This window comes from Schistosoma haematobium, chromosome ZW, assembly GCF_000699445.3.
Source record: "Schistosoma haematobium chromosome ZW, whole genome shotgun sequence".
Lineage (NCBI taxonomy): Eukaryota > Metazoa > Platyhelminthes > Trematoda > Strigeidida > Schistosomatidae > Schistosoma > Schistosoma haematobium.
In genome coordinates, this window is record NC_067195.1 from 50195516 (window position 1) to 50215889 (window position 20374).

At 31.0% G+C, this 20374-nt stretch overlaps 1 protein-coding gene across 1 annotated transcript in view; it reads right to left on the reverse strand.

The window, feature by feature from the left end:
- CTSL2_1 (Cathepsin L2) overlaps window positions 1–20374 on the reverse strand; it is a 107720-nt gene that overhangs the window by 64425 nt on the left and 22921 nt on the right. Inside the window, exon 5 of the mRNA XM_051211652.1 lies at window positions 6457–6501. Within this exon, the coding sequence (XP_051071737.1) occupies window positions 6457–6501 (45 nt within the window). The remainder of the gene's footprint in view (window positions 1–6456; window positions 6502–20374) is intronic.

The window sequence follows — 20374 nt, forward strand, 5'->3', positions numbered from 1 at the left end:
TGTATTGTATATGTTACATTTATATTTAAGTTAAATTTAATAACTGCTCTTTTTCGTTTATTCTTTAATTAATTAGTATCATTGATATACAATTAAGTCATTATTCATCTTAATAACATTCTGTAATAACAAAACAATAATCAGTCAATATAAGTTAGTTAAGTGAATTTTCTTGTAATTTTCTTGCATTTTTTTCATATCATTATACACACGTTTCATTTTGAAAAGTAAAACTTGATAATAACCAAGAAGGGTTGTTAAAGTAAGGAAGAAAAACAAAAAAAAAGGAGGGAATTTAAAAATTATGAATAACTGAAAAGAAATTTATTAAATTCACTTGATGGTGTTTGCTCGTATCTTATCAGTGTTGTTTAAGGACTGTAATTGATCAGTCTCTTGTTGGTATATGTTCATCTTGTATGGACTGCTTCAATATTGTATTAGGTTACAAGCTTTATGAGTAAAGATGGATAGTGCTAAGCAATGGAATTCAGGACGTGTTCAATAATAAACGAACATAGGATGTTTTTGAAGTAACCGATTTCAATTCGACTTATTGCTCATATTATGGGCGGAAAAAGTTTAAATAATGATGTATCATAGTAAAATGATCTGACGTTTACACAAGACCTCATTATTCATTTTGTGTAAGCAACAAAGTAAATATTAATTCGTTACGGAATATGAAATCTACGTGAATATATGTATACTAATTAACAGTGTTATAAAACTTATCAACTGTCTGTATTTATAATAAACATTGAATGAAAAATTACATAAATTTTTTATTCTAATGTCAACTGAATACGGAAATCAAGGTATGTGTGTCATGGTTTCTATCTGTTATGCAGTAATTAAACGTCGATCCTTGAACAATTAATCTAATGAATTATTTATGAAGCATACCAATCATCATGAATATCAAATATTGTCTCTGTAATCTACGAAGATTATGACATACATAACATGTCATATATAACATATATTACTAACTGAATATTAATGTTGCTATAACTATTCTTCTCTAAAGATGATGACTCAATAAAAAGTAATTTGACCATAAAAAAGGATTTATGATGAGATTGGCAAGTAAATAAAATATAAATAATGATTAAGGTATATCTTCTTCAGTTACATTTCATCTCAGATTTATTGTCAAATACTGAAAACTTGTATTTCTTTTTGTTTTGCAAAGTGTAGATTCAATGTGATAACATGAAATCCAATAGTGAACTAATTAAGTGAGATTTCTGAAAACATTTTGTATCAGGCAAATTCACTTAAAATCTATATCAAAAATCTAAATGACCAATGATACAGAATTTCTTATTCTGTTATTCAAACTTATCCCATGTTTGATAATGTTATAATGGACGGCATAATTTTTCTATAAATGATCACTTTACAGTCTATAAGTTTTAGTTAAATGTGTATTGTAGCTGGTTGTGTTAACGCTAATTTTCATTTCCCACCAAAACAGAAATATTTTAGTCTATTCAATCTCTTTGATGTGATGTTAATTCTCAAGATATACAAGCAACTATGATAATATACTTTTCATGAGAACCATTTTACGTTTCAGTCTATAAATAACATTTTACCTCACTTTAAAACCAGAGCAAATCAGTTAAAACTGCTTAGCAATTACATTTTATGAATACAAAACCGAACAGTGTCCAACCTTGATGTCACTGACGGCCGGGTTCATAAACTTCAGGGCCTGTCATGACAAACACTTAGATTTTAGACAATAAAGAAATCTTAAAATAAAATTGAGTGTTTAATTTACTTCCGGTTTGAATTGAATTTGAAATCTAATTTCCATTTATTGAGTTTCTGGCGACCTAATTTAAACAAATAATTGATCTAAGTCATCTACAACACTAAACGATACATTTAATTGTTCAAGTTATATTTGAACATGTTCGAAAATGATTGTGCGATTGTTGATAATTAATCTTAACAAGTGACTACAGATATGAAATCGTCATATCTTGTTGTATGTAATATTATGTATGTAATATTATTTAGACAATCATTGGAGATCACGATTAATTAGACGATCATTTAGTCCTTATGGATGGTTTCCCATCAGTATGCATTCACGACCCTATTGGGGATCGAACGCACTACCTTTCAGTCTTCTGTCGTGCGCCTAATTTAAAACCACTGAACTGGGATCCAGTGATTTTTATGTAAAACTTTATTCTATTAGTGTCTCTGTCTAGTCATCTCACATTGTTACTGGTGTGTAAATACTCCACATTTGATCACTCTTTCTCCGTGAATTGAATCATGATACAAGTCACATCAGCATGTACTTGTTGTTACTATTGAGTCTTCGTGAAGATTGATGAACTCAGTGCACATCACTAACTGATCGTAGTGAAATATCGAATAAAGGATACGAGACCCAAATTTCTCGAATTCAAATCACGGTAAAATCATGTATTTTTAATTCTGAATAGTCCACTACTATTATAAAACGTCTTTCCCGTGCTACCTGATTGTCATTGATTGCCCATTTGAAACAATCTCGTGCTGTCTGCATTAAAATTTCTGTATTCACAAATAACCTATACTCTACGCTTATGAGATCAACTTTGGGACCAAAAATTTCTGAAACATGAGTTAATTTTCGGTAATCTGCTCTCGTTTATCTAAGAACAGTCATCCTGTAATACATTACGAACTGCTATTTAAAATGTTATGAATATCCAGTTCATTATACTTTGATGAAATTTTGCATTGGTACCACATATATTCTTGTAGCATAATCCAAAAAATAATTTTACTCCACTTGCTTTTTTACGCTTGTTTTTTTTACTATTTACTGCTTTCATCAAATAGATATTTCTTTGGAAAATAAAGTTCTATATTTCCACTTACAATATTATATTCGTATTACACTTATTGTTTACAATTATTTGAAATACATGCATTTATTCCATCAGAGTTCATTCCCATGATAATATTGTATATTATTAAAAGTGTACAAAAGATATATTTAATAACTAACTTGGTCGATAGCATTCGATTTGCTCTGAGAAGGACCTGATACACATGACATTAACCACCACCCAGTGATCAATCAACTGTGGATAACTAATTTCATTTAATAATCAAACTATATAGACAAAATGTTTTTTTAATTCTATTTTTGATTATAAATTAACTATTATAAGTTGGTTAAATAAGAAAGTTAATTCATGTAGTGAATTTCCTAAACTTTTGAACAGAGCTTAGTCATAGTATTCTATTTTACTCAACTTCGGAGACTACCCAATACTTCATTTAGTGCGTAAACCTTGTGTTACAAATGTAAGACCTCCGATAAAATATTATTTGCTATACTCTTTGAGCAGTTGAGTTCTCAAATACAGTAACGATTTATTAGGACTGAATCTTGTCGAATGACAAAACTATGATATTTACAAGTTATAAAAGACTTAGGATTTAGGTCCAAAAACTACTTCTCTTCAAACTACATAAAATCATTAATGAACATTATTTCTCAAGTAATTAGGTGATAAATACGTCCAATTTTAATCTGTTTATACTTTATTGAAATTTCACAGAAGAATCAAGAATCATCAAAATGATCCATATAATATACAAAAACAGAGTTTGCTGTCCAAGTCATTGGTATTTAATATCAGGAAAGATTTGTTCGTGGATATTATGGTAATTTAATATTTAAGATCATGAGTCGATTGATCCTAGACCACCATGGAAAATCTGGAAGCACTGGACAGCCGTTGCATCCTAGTATGGGACTCCTCAGAATTGCGCATCCACAATACCACCCCGCGGGATTAAAACTCAAGACCTATCGATCTCGCGCGTGAACGCTTAAGCTCTAGATCACTAAATTGGCAACCAGCGCTGTTAATGTCTAACTTCAACTAATCCACGAAATTAAGTGACATGTCCTCCATTCTCTTCAGGAAGTTACTATCTCACAACAGACCCAACTGTTCAGTGCTTCCAGGTTTCCCATAATAGTTTACCTTCAATTGACTTATGATCTCAACTATCAGCATTTGTTAGTCTATTTATAAATCTTTTTTCTATATACCAAATTAATATTATAGGCCGGATCTTAGTTTTTTAGAGCTGGATTTCTCACATCTACTATATTGAATAATTTTACTCAAAATATTTAAAAGGTTTTTGTTTCCTCATCATCACAATATATACATTTTGATAAAAAGCTAAGAAATAATCTTTTAATCATGAAAGACTAATCTATATCATTGAAATAATTTTCGATATCTACAAATCTTAATTTCAGATGAAAAAAAGGGGATAACTGCTTTACAAATTTATTGTCTAATTTCCACTTATTGACTATCACGTGATTCGAGTGTGTGTGTGCTTTTTTTTCACTAACAACTAAAATCTACTCATTTATGTTGTCAGGTCAATAGATCAATATTATTTATGCTACTGATCTTATAACAATCCTGTTTGGTTTTCTAGTGAAAAGAAATTAATGGGAATATTAAAAATATGCATGTTTAATCAATGATTGGTCATGCAATGCTTTATCATATACAAGTATCTAATTATTAATGAATGACATACTTCCGGAAGAAACAAAAAAACTGGAAACATGTAAATATAATGAACTTAAACATGAGCATTTGCTATTATTAATTGTAGAGATGAAAGTGATAGAAATAAAACTCATAACTATTCATTTATACCAGAAATATTCTATAAAATCTATAAAAATAAATTCCAAAAATTTATTATCCTAGGTGACGTGTCTTGTAGACTTATATCATGTGAAGAGCTATTTGAAAACTTACAGAACTAGGAAGGTGTTTCGTTCTAAAACTGAACTCTTCATCAGTAAGCATTTATAACCTATCATGGAACCAAACTAAGAGACCTTCAGTATTCAAGGCTATAAATTAATATTTAGATAACTGAGTTGAATTATAATAATCCATGTACTCGATTTTAATCGTTTCACACTGATATGGAACCAAAAGAGGAGCTGATATAGCATCACATCATCACTTTCTGGTCACCAAGATGAAATTCAAACTCAAGAAGCACTTGAAAACGGTGCGGACAACATCACAAAAGTTCAATACGGCCTTTCTTCAGGATACTAACAAACTCAAGAAATTCAAGATAGCCCTCAGCAATAAGTTCCACGCCTTTCATGATCTACTCAATGGAGAAGGAACTACTATGGAGAGCAACTGGAAAGGGATAAAACATGCAATCACTTCAACATGCCATGAAGTCCTGGGTCACAAGAAGCACCATCACAAGGAATGGATCACTGTTGATACACTGGATACGATTCAAGAAAGGAGGAACAAAAAGGCAGCAATCAATACCAGTCGAACAAGAGCAGAAAATGCCAAGGCACAAGCTGAATACACAGAATTAAACAAGCAAGTGAAGACGAACATCAGAACTGACAAACGTACATATGTGGAAGATTTAGCAACGACCGCGGAAAAGGCTGCAAGAGAAGGAAACATGAGAGAACTGTATGACATAACAAAGAAACTCTCTGGAAATCACCTCAAACCAGAACGATCAGTGAAAAGCAAGGAAGGCAAGGTAATCACAAACATTGAAGAACAACGAAACAGGTCGGTAGAAAACTTCAAAGAACTCTTGAATCGACCATCCCCACTAAACCCACCTAACATCGAAGCAGCACCCACGGACCTCCCAATCAATGTTGGCCCACCAACAATTGAAAAAATCAGCATGACCATCAGACAAATCAAGAATGACAAAGCAGCAGGACCAGACAACATTCCAGCAGAGTCACTGAAAGCAGACGTAGCGGCAACTGCAAGGATACTCCACATTCTCTTCAGCAAGATTCGGGGTGAGGAACAAGTACCAACAGACTGGAAAGAAGGACTTCTGGTCAAAATACCAAAGGAAGGCGATTTCAACAACTCTGATAACTACACGGGCATCACTCTTCTCTCAATACCGGGAAAAGTCTTCAACAGGGTATTGTTAAACAGGATGAAGGACTCCGTAGACGCCCACGTTTCTTGTTGGCATATGTGCATCCTGTGTGAATTGCCCCGATACAGCCTTAAGTCGCAAGCTTTTTAAGCAAAGATGGGTAGTGGCAAGCAGTGGAATCCAGTTTTACTCGCGTTTCGTCCTATTCGGGACTCGTCAGCTGGATGTACTTGCATCTTAGAGTTAATGTTCACTTCGGGACTCAAAACTAGTACCAGTACAGTTTACGGTAACTTTCAGTAATTAATACCATAGATAGTATTTGCAACAGAAAAAAGCTCTACTCAAAACTACAATACTTAAATTATCGTATTCACTGCTTTGTTTAATTAAAATTTAGATTTAATTGAATTATGTAACAGTTACCAACTATGATTAAAATACTTTCATTAAAAACAAACAAATGACCATATGAAAATTATTTTATTGATTAATTTGACTTACCATATATCCAAATGTAACTTATCACTTGATATATCGTCTATTTCCCTAGATAAAATGAAAATATATGAAACAAGATTGTTCAAATGTATAATCATAATGAAAAAAATAGATTCATAGTTTATTAAAGAATAAATCAGTAAAGAATTTATATTATTTAAACTTTTGAGTTAATTTAATGAATTTTATTATTTAGTTAATGTTGAATAAAGTACTGAACGAAACTAGATTATAAAAAGAAGGATTTCAACATTAAGGCTCCAATGTTCTTTTTATGTCTGGTTCCATGTGTTTGTAGGGCTCGATTTTTAAAACTGTAAAAATGTTTAATAGTGATATATATAACTAGAGTAATGTAATCTACTATGAGGGCACAATTACACCACACCATTAATTGGATATAAGTATAGCTTAGTTTATTTAAGACGATAGAACTATAAATGATGTTTATCAGTAGGGGGTTATGAAGATTGTTTAGTTTTTCATTGAGATCGTGAATCGACGAGTGTTAGACTACCGTTAAAAACCTGGAAGCAATGGACAGAGACCGTTAGTTCTGCGTTCGAATTCCACGTATGGTGTTGAGCATGTGCACTACTGAGTAGTCGCATACTAGGACGAAACGGTCATCCAGTGTCAACAGGTTTTCAATGGTAGGCTAACATCGATCGATTCATGATTTCAATTTCGTGGATTGGTTGAAGTTAGACATTAACACCGTTGGATGCCGGCTCAGTGGTCTAACGGTTAAGTGCTCGCGCGCGAAGCCAGTAGGTCCTGGGTTCGAGCCCCGGGTGGTGCGGGGTCGTGGATGCGCACTGCTGAGGAGTCCCGTACTAGGACGAAACGGCCGTCCAGTGCTTTCAGGTTTTCAATGGTGGTCTAGCTTCAACTGACTCATGAGTTCAATCTGTAAAAAAATAATGTTTAGACGGCTATTTTAAACCTGAACTGGGAAATATGTACTATAGTTTAATTTTCTTAATCAATTTCAATTTTTCTTCAAATAGTCAAAGTCAACTAATAATATTAAATAATCTATTCAAAATATATGGACTCACAATTAATTTGTAATCAGTTTATAATGTGACTTAATTAGTATAATGAGTTATTTTTTATTAACTATTCTCTGTCTTAAACTGTCCTATCATAGTTTCGAAACTATGTATCCAAACTGATCAATTCCCTAAAAGTTACTGTAACCAACTAAATAAATACGACTCTGTTTTAAAAAAAGTTTATCATCATTGAAATTAAACCAGATAAAAATAGACAAGATCAAAGTTATTAAAATCTCAGTAATTTACCCGATGACGTAACTAGTAAATGAATACAAAAAGACATTCATTGCACAAATGTATTCATTTAGAAATGACGTAGTTAATTAAAAACATCGAAATGTATTCATATTTCACACACTCTATCCTAATTTAAAAACGGATATACATCTCAACTCATCTGTATTACATTTATGTGTGTTTCAATTCAATTTATGTCAATATAAATTAAATATGTCATAATTTTTCTAATTGTAAAATCTACTATCATTAAGAAAACAATAACATTATTCTCAAACATTTTTGTTTTTGTTTTTCTTATTACACACATATATATATATATAGAAACGAAAATTGACAAATGTTACAGAAATCATCTTCAGGACAGTATCCACCCTACCCCACCCCACCTTTTCACCATTCCAATCTTCATATATTTACCAAAACAAATACAAAATAGGAGGGAAGGGAGTGTATATTTTTTCATTTGAAGAAAACATAAAAATATTTACTTAAGTAAAAGCATATAAGTAAATTTAACAGATTTTTTTTATTTGCTTCTATGTATCACATTATGACACTTTTAATTCATTCAATTTATTATAATCTTTAAACAAATTCATTAGTGAGTAAATTATTAATTTCAATATGGAACATTGTTTACTGTTTATCATTCCCCCCTCTTAAGTTCATTTATATATATGCATATCCATGTTTACATTGTAATGAAAATTACAAAGAAACGTATTATGTATTCATCCAAAACACTTGACAGTCAACGTAACTAACTTACATTTTTTTTAAATAAATAAATAACATTGAAATGTTTATACAATTTAAAGTATGATACTGTTTACAAGAATTGAGTATTTGGGAAAAAAAAGATATCCAAATTAAAATGAATGAGAACAAAAAATAAATAAATAAAAGAGAAAAATAATGATAAACCATTGAATACAATAATAATAATAACTAAATCAAAATTAAGACGGGAGAGAACTTTAGTAGCCCGTTGGTCTGACTCCATTTAGATCGTATGGATGTTTGCTATCGCCTATTCTCGTATATCGTCGTCAACTTGAATCGCGTTAGTCAATAACGGAATTAAATAAGTCGAATAACGAGAATTGACTTGAGAATACACACATTTTGTATATGAAGCGAATGAAACAGAGTAGAGCAAAATGACACGTAGGGAAGGTGGCTGGGAAGCCAACTCCATTTTAGTCAAGCGTTACTCAATATTTATAGTCAGACAAAATAAAGTTCCAGATATGTGATTAATGGAATAAGAAGGGCACACACATATACGCTCATATAAAAACAGTATAGATTGATAAGCGAATAAATAACAAGGCCAAACTATGGCTCGAGTAGAATGAATAAAATGGGATGCTCGGAAGCTAGAATAAGGTATATGGGCTTGGCATAATAACTGACACTACAGAACTAATATAAATCAAATTGGATGCATGAAATAAAATACATCATTATAGATTTATATATAGTTCTGTTTATCATCTTGAAGAGAGTATGAAGATAAATTCTAGCGAAATTATATGAATTTACTTGATTTCGTTTAGTTCATATCAGTTGCTTACACCCTGTAATATTTAAAATGACAATTATAAAAATAAATTCAAATTATGTACATGAAAGGGTTTTTTTTAGAAGTTGATTCGATCATATATCGATTGTAGCAAGAGTTGTAGAATGTTTTTTCACTTTAATTATTCAATAAAATTTATTTACACCTTTGCTTTAACTATACTGATATACAATCAAAACAATTTCCATAGAAACTCTTTCATGTATATAATTTGAACCCATTTTTTTTAAATTATGGTTTTTGAATATCACAGGTTATAAGCAACTGATGACAAATAATATGAATTCATGCTATTTTGCTAAAAATTTATGTTCTTATTCTTTTCAATTTGTCTTTATAGTTGAAAAGTATTTTTTGAATGTAAATTACCTTTCTAATTCATTTTATTATGACATGCACTTCTAATTTAGATTGATTATATGGGAATTATAATAATTATCATAAATTACTTCCTTATTTGCATATCAAGTTATTGATGTAGTAATGTAGTGTGTGCTACTGATATCGACAGATATAAGTGGTATATATCACTAATCGAAAATGGAATGCCTGGGGGTAGAAGGTTGAGAAAATCGAAGGGAATAAAAAGAGAACGGTGAGTGATTCGTATGGAAATGAAGGAATAACAAAGTCTGAGACAAGTGATGGATATTTTGAAACTGAAGTATTTACTGTATGATTCTCAGATTTTACCAAGATATTCTACAATGTTATATAAAATACATTTAGTTGTTCACAATTGTGTTATTTTTCCTTACAGTAATAACAACAAATTGACTAGTTATATTTTGCTTAAAGTCGTTCACGCGTCTACTTGAACAAATTGAAATTGTCATTCAGTTATTCTCCTTACAAACTTTTAGGCACTTTTATTGTCGCATAACTAAATATCATCCATTACTGTTAGGCAGATAACTAATTTAAGTAACCAAAAACGTAATACTCTTTGCGTATTACACAAAAGAACTGTAATTGACCTTAAAAATATTTGGAATCATTTAATTAAAAACAACAGTATTCGATCAAATGTATTGAGCCTTCATAACCAGAAGATATCATTAGGACTAATCATTCAGGGTTCCCGATTATCATACGTTAAGGAGTTTCGTAATACATTATTTTGAAATTTGTCAAAAATTTATAAATAATCACTAATTGTTACCCTTTGTCAAAAAGTAACATACAATCAGGAAGAATGTCTCACGAAAAACTTCTTCAATCGAAAATTTTTCACTATTTTCTTATTATTCATCATAATAAGAGCTTTTTGACAATATATTTCTTAATACGATCTCTTTCTAAAGCTACTTTACCATTATTGTATTTGTATTTGCAGATTTTATTAAGTAATCTATTGAAAAGGGAATTTATAACAAACATCTGGCAATCCACGAACTCAAGCCCAAACTCTACATGCAGAAACGATTTGTCCAACCTCTCATTCTTCCCTGTCCCTAATTCCCTTAATAGTTAAATCATACAAACTTGGTAATCATTGCCCCTATAACGGGCATTTACTTTACGATTGTTAGATTTTATAAAGAGTCTTGTGATTTTGTGTCAAACACATTTGATTGTTCCCACTGGTGTTCTTGTTCACTACACTTCCATTTTTTGTTACCAACACATTATATTGATAAATAGTTTAAAATTATTAAAACAAAATAGATTGTACTTATCTAAACAATGATTCTTTCTTAGTTTTTTTTCACAACAAATTATTTGGAATAATTAAACAATTCAGTAAAAGTACATTTATTTATGTGTTTATTGTTAAGAAATAAACGAGAACTTTATTTACCTCTATTTATAAACATAAATACAATGTTTATTCCAAAGTTAAACGTTAAAAAGAAAAACGATTAATTTCTGATGTTTATTTTCATCCTAAATATTATCCTTGTTATTATTATTATAACCATTAGCTTCAATGTTGATAAATGATACATAAATATATCTCATTTATTTAGACTAGTTGTTATGAATTCTTGCTTAATTTAAAATGAATAATCTTAACAACTATCCCCAAATGATTTAGAAAAAGTAGGCAAAGAAATGATGAAATCAAATCTAATAGTTTTACAAATCAGATTTTTTTCTTTTTTAAAAGTTGTTGTTATCATTTAGGAAAGAAAAAAATAGAATGTGACATTGAATTGATTTCGTTTTGTTTAACTGAAAGAAAAATATACATAAACAGTTAACTGTTTAAACCTGTTTTACCAGATTATTTGTTTATCATTACTATTCCTTATCGATTAAAAGCAAATAAGATTTTTTAATATATATATCAGTATGGGATTTTGTGGTGATTTTCGTGGTTTAATAGTTGAATACATGAAAAGCTGGAAGCACTGTACGGCCGTTTCGTCTTAATATGAGACTCGTGAATTTAACTATTAAATTAATAAAATCTCCACAAAATTCCCTTCTGATAAAAATCATGATGTGCTCAATAGTGACTGGCTTCAAGGGGTATTTAAGAGGCGTAATTTTCTTGGGTTGGTTGAAATTAGACATTAACATCATTGGATATCAACTCATTGGTGCACAAGCTAAGCGTTCACGCACGAGACCGACAGGTCCTGGTTTCTAATCCCGCGAATCGGGTCGTGAATACGCACTGCTGAGAAGTTTCATACTAGAACGAAAAGGTTGTCCAGTGCTTCCAGGTTTTCCATGGTGGTCTAGCTGCAATTAACTCATGAATTCAACTATTGTATATATATATATATATATATATATATATATATATATATAAAGTATTTACATCAAATTTATTATACCAGTTTGTATTGAGGCTGATGAAATTAATAGAAGTGCTCTATATGTGCCTCTACTAGGTGTCCGGTTTTACCTCTTATCTACTTTATGTAGACACTACAGCTGGAATTTGAACGATAAAAAGTCCATATGTATTCGGTTAGCCGCTTTTGATGGTGTAAATTATTAGAAACAGCGTATAAGTTATGATTTCTTTATAAATAGAGCAAGATCATATCTTATTGTTTGTAGTCTTGTTTTATATATAACAAAAAATGTATATTCTGTACGATTCAAAGTATAGGTAACTCAAAATTGTTTAGTTCTCTCGAATTATTACCTTACACAATGAAATATACACTATTATTAAGAATTATCAACAGGATTATTCATCATTGGTTAAATTGGGTTTTGACAACTACATTGAGTGTTAAAATATTTTAGTCCAATATTTTACAATCATTTCAACCAAAAATAATAAACCTCTGTTTACTTATATTGTTGATGATTAGTTATCTTACAAACAACAAAAACATTGTACATGAGATAATAAAAGAAAATATATAAGACTTGAAATTGACAATCACATGATTCAATGTATATATCTACATTGACCTATTTTAGTGTAATGTATAAAATACTATCTCAATAGTAGTTTATTAGACAAAGACCAGACTAATACAACCATGAAATAATCAGATAAAAATAGTATTACTTATCTGATCAAAATGAAGAAAATAATATTTACCTTTATCAAAGCTATATAATGTAAACCAATTTTTTAAGAAAAATAGTAAGATGAAGGTAAACTAGTCTTACTAATTCACTTAATGTTGTTTACTTGTATCTTCCGATTGTTATTTAGGACTGCGATTGGTCAGACTCTTGTTGGCATATGTGCATCCTGTGAGGATTGCCTCGATATTGCCTGAAGTCACAAACTTTATAAGTGAACGGTACTGGGTTCGAGTCCCAGAGTGAACATCGACTCTGAGGTGTGGGTTCGTCCAGCTAACGAGTCTCAAATATGACGAAACGCGCGTCCTGGATTCCACTACTGGCTACAGTATGCACATATGCCAACAAAGGATTGATCAATCGGAGTCCTAAATAACAATGGGAAGATACAAGTAAGCAACACCATGTAAATATAACTTCACCCTATTGCACAAGCACGTGGCTATCAGGACTCAGTAGCTAAGTGGATATCGCAATGGTGTTTGAAGCGAACGGTACTGGGTTAGAGTTCCAGACTGAACATCAACTCTGAGAAGGTACATTCAGCTGACGAGTTTCAAACGGGACGAAATTCGCGTCCTGGATTCCACTGATAGTCACTACCCATATTTGCTCAATCTTATCAAGTTATGTATTCTCTGTTTTGAAGTTTTCTTTATTTTGAAACAAACTATTATACTAGCAGCCTATAATTTTCAATATGTATATACTTATGTATTAATAAGTTAACCAGGAGCTTACATTAAAGTAATTATGAAGTAATTGGGAGAATTTATAACATTGCTGCAAAGTAGTCACTTTGATTATACATACAGTTAGATCAGTTTCATGTTTCTTTACTGGTTTTTTATATTAACTTGAGTTTAATATGTCTATATAAACTGTATAAATGTATAAGATGAATTATCTGATTGTTTGTTACATTTCATTTAGTCTACAAATAATGAAGGCTAGTTCATAAAAAAATGATGCAGACATATTTATATATTTTCATTCACTTCCTATCGTAGAAGAAATCATAACCCGTTTGATTTATTCATATTTAAATGCTGTAAAAGGATAACGAGAATTTATACATTACAGGAAGTCTTCTCATCATGCTAGTATTACTTAGTAATCATACCAATACTATTCTATTTGAGAATTTTGATAAAGAAAATAAAGAATGTTATATCTTCTAAAAGGATGTCATTGTATATGCTTCAGAATATCTATATTAGAACTACAATTACTTCCGTTCTTCTTTCATCAAAAAGATAGTAAAGTAAGTGTTGTTCAAAGAAAAAGGCAGTTTTGGTTAATTAAATAAAGTAAAATTGAAGGTTTTGAATAATCTACAAAGTCTACATACACCAACAAATAGAATGCACATACTTGATAATAACATGTTTCACGAGAAGTAATCAAGTTTTCTAAATTTATCAAACCAAAATTCTTATTATTAAGTTATAGACGTTAATCGTACCACTAAACAAATTATATGTGGTGACTTGACGAATAAAATGTATAAGCATTGAGATAGTGGAGAATATTTGTAGCTCAGATGGATGGTTTTGATGGAGTTTTGTTTTCTGAGCTAGATGGTTTGATCGTGGAGCTTTAAGTTTAAGGTCAACAAGAACCAATCAACATCGAGGTGCACAGAACAACCTGTGAAACACATATGGAGAAATTCGAACACTTCAATTCTATCTGAAGTTTGTGCTGATGATGTCGTTCAGAAGAACGATGAAAGCTCCACGACCAAACCATCCAGCTCAGAAAACAAAACTCCATCAAAATGTATAAGTATTCAATAGATTTCTAACTTATTGCACATAATTTTGGAATGCAGACACAAAAACATGGCAAAATACTTGCTATTGACTTATTCTTAAATTTTTTTTATTTTTCAAGATTATTTTCAGAACAGTGGTTATTTGGATTGAAATATTCCGACATATTCGCCTGCATATGAATTTAATTTTAATTACTAATATGATTTAATCTTAGTAGACCTTATTTTACATTGCGTGAACAACTCACACTTTGGTGTATTTATATTAACTATCCCTCTAGCCTTTATAAGTTTACTGCCGGTTCACAGCGTGGATAAGAGATGAGGGTTAGGCATAAGATTATCAACTCAATCCTGCAGATAACAATTTTGCTAAAAAATGCTGACCATAAAAACTGTAAGTATTTATACTGACAGTTGAAATCACGAATGGTCTTAGTTAAACGAACTTTGGAAACTCTGGAGCATGAGATGGCCTTTCCGTTCTAGTATGAGGCTCCTCACTAGCGTGTATCCATGAGCTCTATCGGGAAATGAATCCATTTTCAAGTTTAGAGAGTTGCACTGCATAGGAGCTCCATACTAAGATAAAACAGCCATCCAGTTACCCCCTCCCAGGCTCTCAGTGGTGGTCTAACTATGATCAGTTTTTTTATTTAAATTATGGGCATGTTATAATCTTCAATCAACCCTACATAATGGTATTTATATTGAGTTTAAAGTTCACAGGGTACTGGTACAAATGAACAAATCTATGATTTAGTATTAAAACAAACAATTCGTATTTTATTTCACCGTAAGTAATTAACAGATAAATACTTTGGAATACATTATATATTTTAAACCATACACAGTTCGGTTAAACAAAATGAAGAATCTAGTCTATTTTCAGCGGACAATAATACCAGAAATTTCAATTTCACTGGGTAAATTAAGGTTTTTACTTGATAAAATTGTTGCATTTAGGAAAAGAACTAGAAGACGATGCACAAAACTTCCATTTTATTGGTTTAATCATTAGAAGTTTATGTACCTTATTCAACTACTTAGGATAAAAAATTTAACCAGCAATTTCATCCCTACTTATCTTTTATTAATGAGTTTGGTCTTCTAGAGTTGATATCGACAGCTGCCTTTGTGTGGAAGAGCCATAATCTTATTTTCTTAGGTTGTTTGTTCTGAACTTGATACCAAATCAAGGAACCTTCATGTATTTTGATGTAATGTTTTCTATCCGCCAAGTGATGAAAGATGGGGTTGTTAATGGATTTCTCGACTCTGTTTCCAAATTATCAAGGTATATTTTCACGGACATGGATTGATAGGACTCTCTGAGTCCTACCTATGTGACTATCTCTACAGGAGCAATCAAATTATTGTGTGCACATAGAAAAGCCCAATATTATTCAGGAATAAAACCGTTTGTCCAAGGTGTGATTTTACATAAATCATATAGAGAAATATACCAATATGTCGACTTAGAATATTTATCGAAAGGAAGTTTGACGTAGCCAGGATGCATGCGAAGGTCCTAAACAAACGTGTAGATGCACAAAAATTAGAGGATCGGATATCGGTGATGAGCTTTTCCGTATATGCACACTAATTTAACTGCTCCTGTGGAGATAGTCGCGCATGTAGTACTCAAAGTCTTATCTATGCATGCTCATGAATATGTACCTGTATAGTTGTGAAACGGAGTCACGAAATCTGTTAACACCGGAACACTTTTTTACTCGGGAAGCAGTTTATTTTGTAAAATAAAACTAAATTACTAGTACTGAAATGATTGAAATGCAATGTGAACTTGGAGCAGTCTATATGTTAAATAAAGTTGTAATATTAATGATCAAAACAAATATCAGTCAAATATGAAAAGTGAGAGATGTTAATGCAATTACAAACGGAAATATATGTTCGGTCCAGTATTACGTAATATGCAGAATAATATAAATTAGGCCAAAAATAGTGATGAATAGCGATGAGTACTAAATAAAATTCTCGAGCGTTTTCAAACGGTAAAATAAAATGAATTTAAGCTATAAAAACACAACGCGAAAGGTTGTATGTACATTAATCAAATTATGTCCTCATATCACCAAAAGGATTGTTAATTAATTAAGCTAGAAGTTGCCCAAGATGAATGCGACGTTTTCTGCTCTATGCCCAGATCATCTATTGCTTCAGCCGTTTAAATTATTCTTATTATGACAGGTTTAGGTAGATAATCATTAACGCGATATATTACTGTCAATGACTGTTGCATTTTAGCTAAATGATGCGTTAGCACTTAATGAGCTAGGATTAAATCGTTGGCAGTCTTAACCATACCTTAGGTTAAATATAGTAGAATGTGCTTGCGAGAACGAAAATACAAATGTCTAGAAAATTAGTTAATATAAGTTGCTCTACAACACCAGTCGAATCGATATGTACAGTAAGAGGCGTATAGTCCAGGCGACTGATCTTTCATTCTCAGAGTAACCATCAAACCAGTAGAAAACATCAAATATTATTATCTTCCAGAATGATTAACGTGATTTCTAACATAGCTTAAGGCCATATATGATTGCTGGTTACTGAACGATGATAATAATACTAATAATGACATATTCAACTACAAAAACCACTATTTGAAACCGCTTAACTTTAAACCAAATTGAACAAATAAACGCGATAAGTCACTTATTTGGTGTTCATATTATCTCTAAGACCTTATTTATTCTTGAGTATTCCATTAAAAAATTTGTATTACCTATTCGAGTAAAACATTGAAACCATGTTATTTGTCTCGTTAGAATTTCCACACATATACTCCCAAAATAATATTATTGTTTTGTAAAAGACAGGTTTATTTTCATGAAAAATTAACACTATTGTTGTGTGTGCCACTGATGTCGACAAAAATAAGTAGTATGCAACATAAATCTGAAATGAAATACGTGGAGGTAGAAGGTTGAGAATATTTAAGAAAAAGGAAACAAAACAGAGAATGGTCGCTATGGAAATGAAGGAACAGTGAAGTCTGAAACAATTGATTGACATTTTGCAAATGATGTATTTACTGTATGGTTCTCAGATTTTATTAACATTCTCTGTAATTGTATGTTCAAACATATTCGATTGTCAGTATAGGGTTCTAGAGATTATTAAGTTTTGATTGAGATCATGAACCGATTGATGTTAGACCATCATTGGAAACCTGGAAGCACTAAACGGACGTTTCGTCCTATTTTGAGACTCCTTAGCAGTGCTCATCCGCGATCATGCTCGCAAGATTCGAACCCACGGCCTTCAGTCTCGGGTGCGAACGCTTAATCTCTAGACCACTAAGCCGGCCGGCATCCAACGGTGTTAATATCTAACCTCGACTATTCCACGAAATGACACGACCATCTTCCATTATACTGAGGTAGATACCTCTATCTACCCAACACAGATTAGCTCCACTGGTCACGGCTTCTCACTAGAACTCTGAGAATTCCCTCACGAATCTGGTCATTAGTGAGCACATGGACGTAACGGCCGTCCACTGCTTCCATGTGTTCAATGGTGGTATAGTATCAATCGGTTCATGATCTCGTTCACTATACTATTGTCTACATATTATTGATATACAGAGAGTAAGTTTCATTATAAACTAACTTCTTAATCTGAACAGAACAAATTACTTTGAATATAAAAAACACACAAATTAAACTATGTATTTTATTGAATGATTCTCTGTAAGAATTTAAATTTTTTATGGATATCGTTCCTTACTACTAAATAAATATTAATCTATGCACAAAAGTCAAATATACATAAAATGTATTTCAATATAAACAAAAATCATATATATTTGCAATATTCCAAAAGTAAAAAAAATAAATTTTCTGGCGTTTCGTCACTTAATGCAATCCACTTCTTCAAAGAATATTTTACTTTTAATTATAATAATCTATCCAATGCTCAATTTATTTGAAATTATCAAGTTAAACCTTAGTAATAATATCTATAATCTGTATTTGTTTACATAGCAAAATTCGATTTTACGCCCTTGTTGTATTCATTAAACAAGCTGTAACTAACATGTATTAATATTAAAAAAAAGCGCTCTATTGTTCAATAACTTTTGTAGATAAACAAAAAACAGAATTATTAATTTTATCTATTATTAACATGATAATAAACATTTAGCGATTTAATCGTATCAATGAATGACAACTATAGATAATCTTTACTTTAACATTATAAATGTTATAATATTCAAAATAGGAATCAAAGAATTAGAATGATTTTAAAACAAATTATCGACCGCATAAATTTTTAAAAAAACTTGGATACTGTATCATTTCATAAAGTTTTTCATTGCTGAGTAACATGTAAACAAACATTTTTAAGTTTTAAATTTTGTTTAAAAATATCTGGTTTAGTTTGATAATTAAATAAATTTATTTAATCTATGGACTATATAAACTAGTATCATTCAGATGAAGAATTAGCGAAAACCAAGAGCCACCAAAATTTTGATTTCGTTTTAGAAGCACGCTGGTAGAATATATATATATGTATCCTCACTTGTGATTGATCTGTAGTGAACGAGAGCACCAGTGAGAACAATGAATATTTTAGTAAACTCTGAGAAGTATAATGTAAATACATCATTTGCAAAATAGCCACTAATTTACTCAGAATTCATTGTTCCTTCATTTCCACAACAATCATTCTCTGTCCTCGTTCGCTTTTCTTCGATCTTCTTAGCGTTCTGCCTTTAGGTATTTTACTTTCAACTGACGGTATATACTACTTATATTTGTTAATATCAGTAGCACACACCACGGAACTACGTAGGTTCTAGTCACTATAAATCTCAATCAGAGCACGATATTTTACTTATTTTAAATGAGAATTTACAAATATTCAACGCCTACCAGCTTTCAGTGGTCATTGGTTATTATTGCAAAGCTCTTAATTACTTAATACTCACTACTCTTTATTGTTTATTTTATTGAACAAGAGGAAAATAAACAATATAGGCACTGGACAGAAAATATCACTCTACATAATTTTAACCATAAAACACTTAATATACGCCTCAAAACCTTTCTAAAAAAATAAATGGAATTTTATTTTATGATACACTTTGAGTGATATCAATTAGTTTAGATGGGATTAGCTGGGTTTTGGTGTTTAGTTGTTTTTTTTTAAAAAGGAAACACGAAATAGCAATTTAACACAAAAAAGAATTAAACTTTAGATAATGACAGTAAATGAAACCATTTCATTCTTAATAATTTGTTTAACCTGGTTGGCGGGTTTTTAGGAAGATAATTTTCTATGTGATGGAGTTGCTGACCCCATGCCTAACCCTCTTCTTTTACCCAGTTTTGAGATCGGTAGTAACTATAGAAGAGCTACAGGTGGAGTTTTCAAACTTAATAGAACAGAATAATTATATTGTATTGATTACACAAACTGCATCTCAGTTATTAGAAGTAATAGTATGAATTATTCATTTGTGTTAAGTATAAACATTTTTAAAAATGTCATTATGTTATAATCGTCTAAGAGCGGTCTGTTATCACATGGTGTTCGAAAAACGTACGTGATAATCCCATGAGTGAATTATATCAAGAAATGGATGAAGCCAAACTGAATGAACATTAAATTGTACTGAAAAAATGTAAGCAGCATCAAAATAATGTCTTAAACAATGTAGTTCATGTAAAAATGAGAGTAATCCACTTCAATATGTACCCACAATTCAGTGCGTAC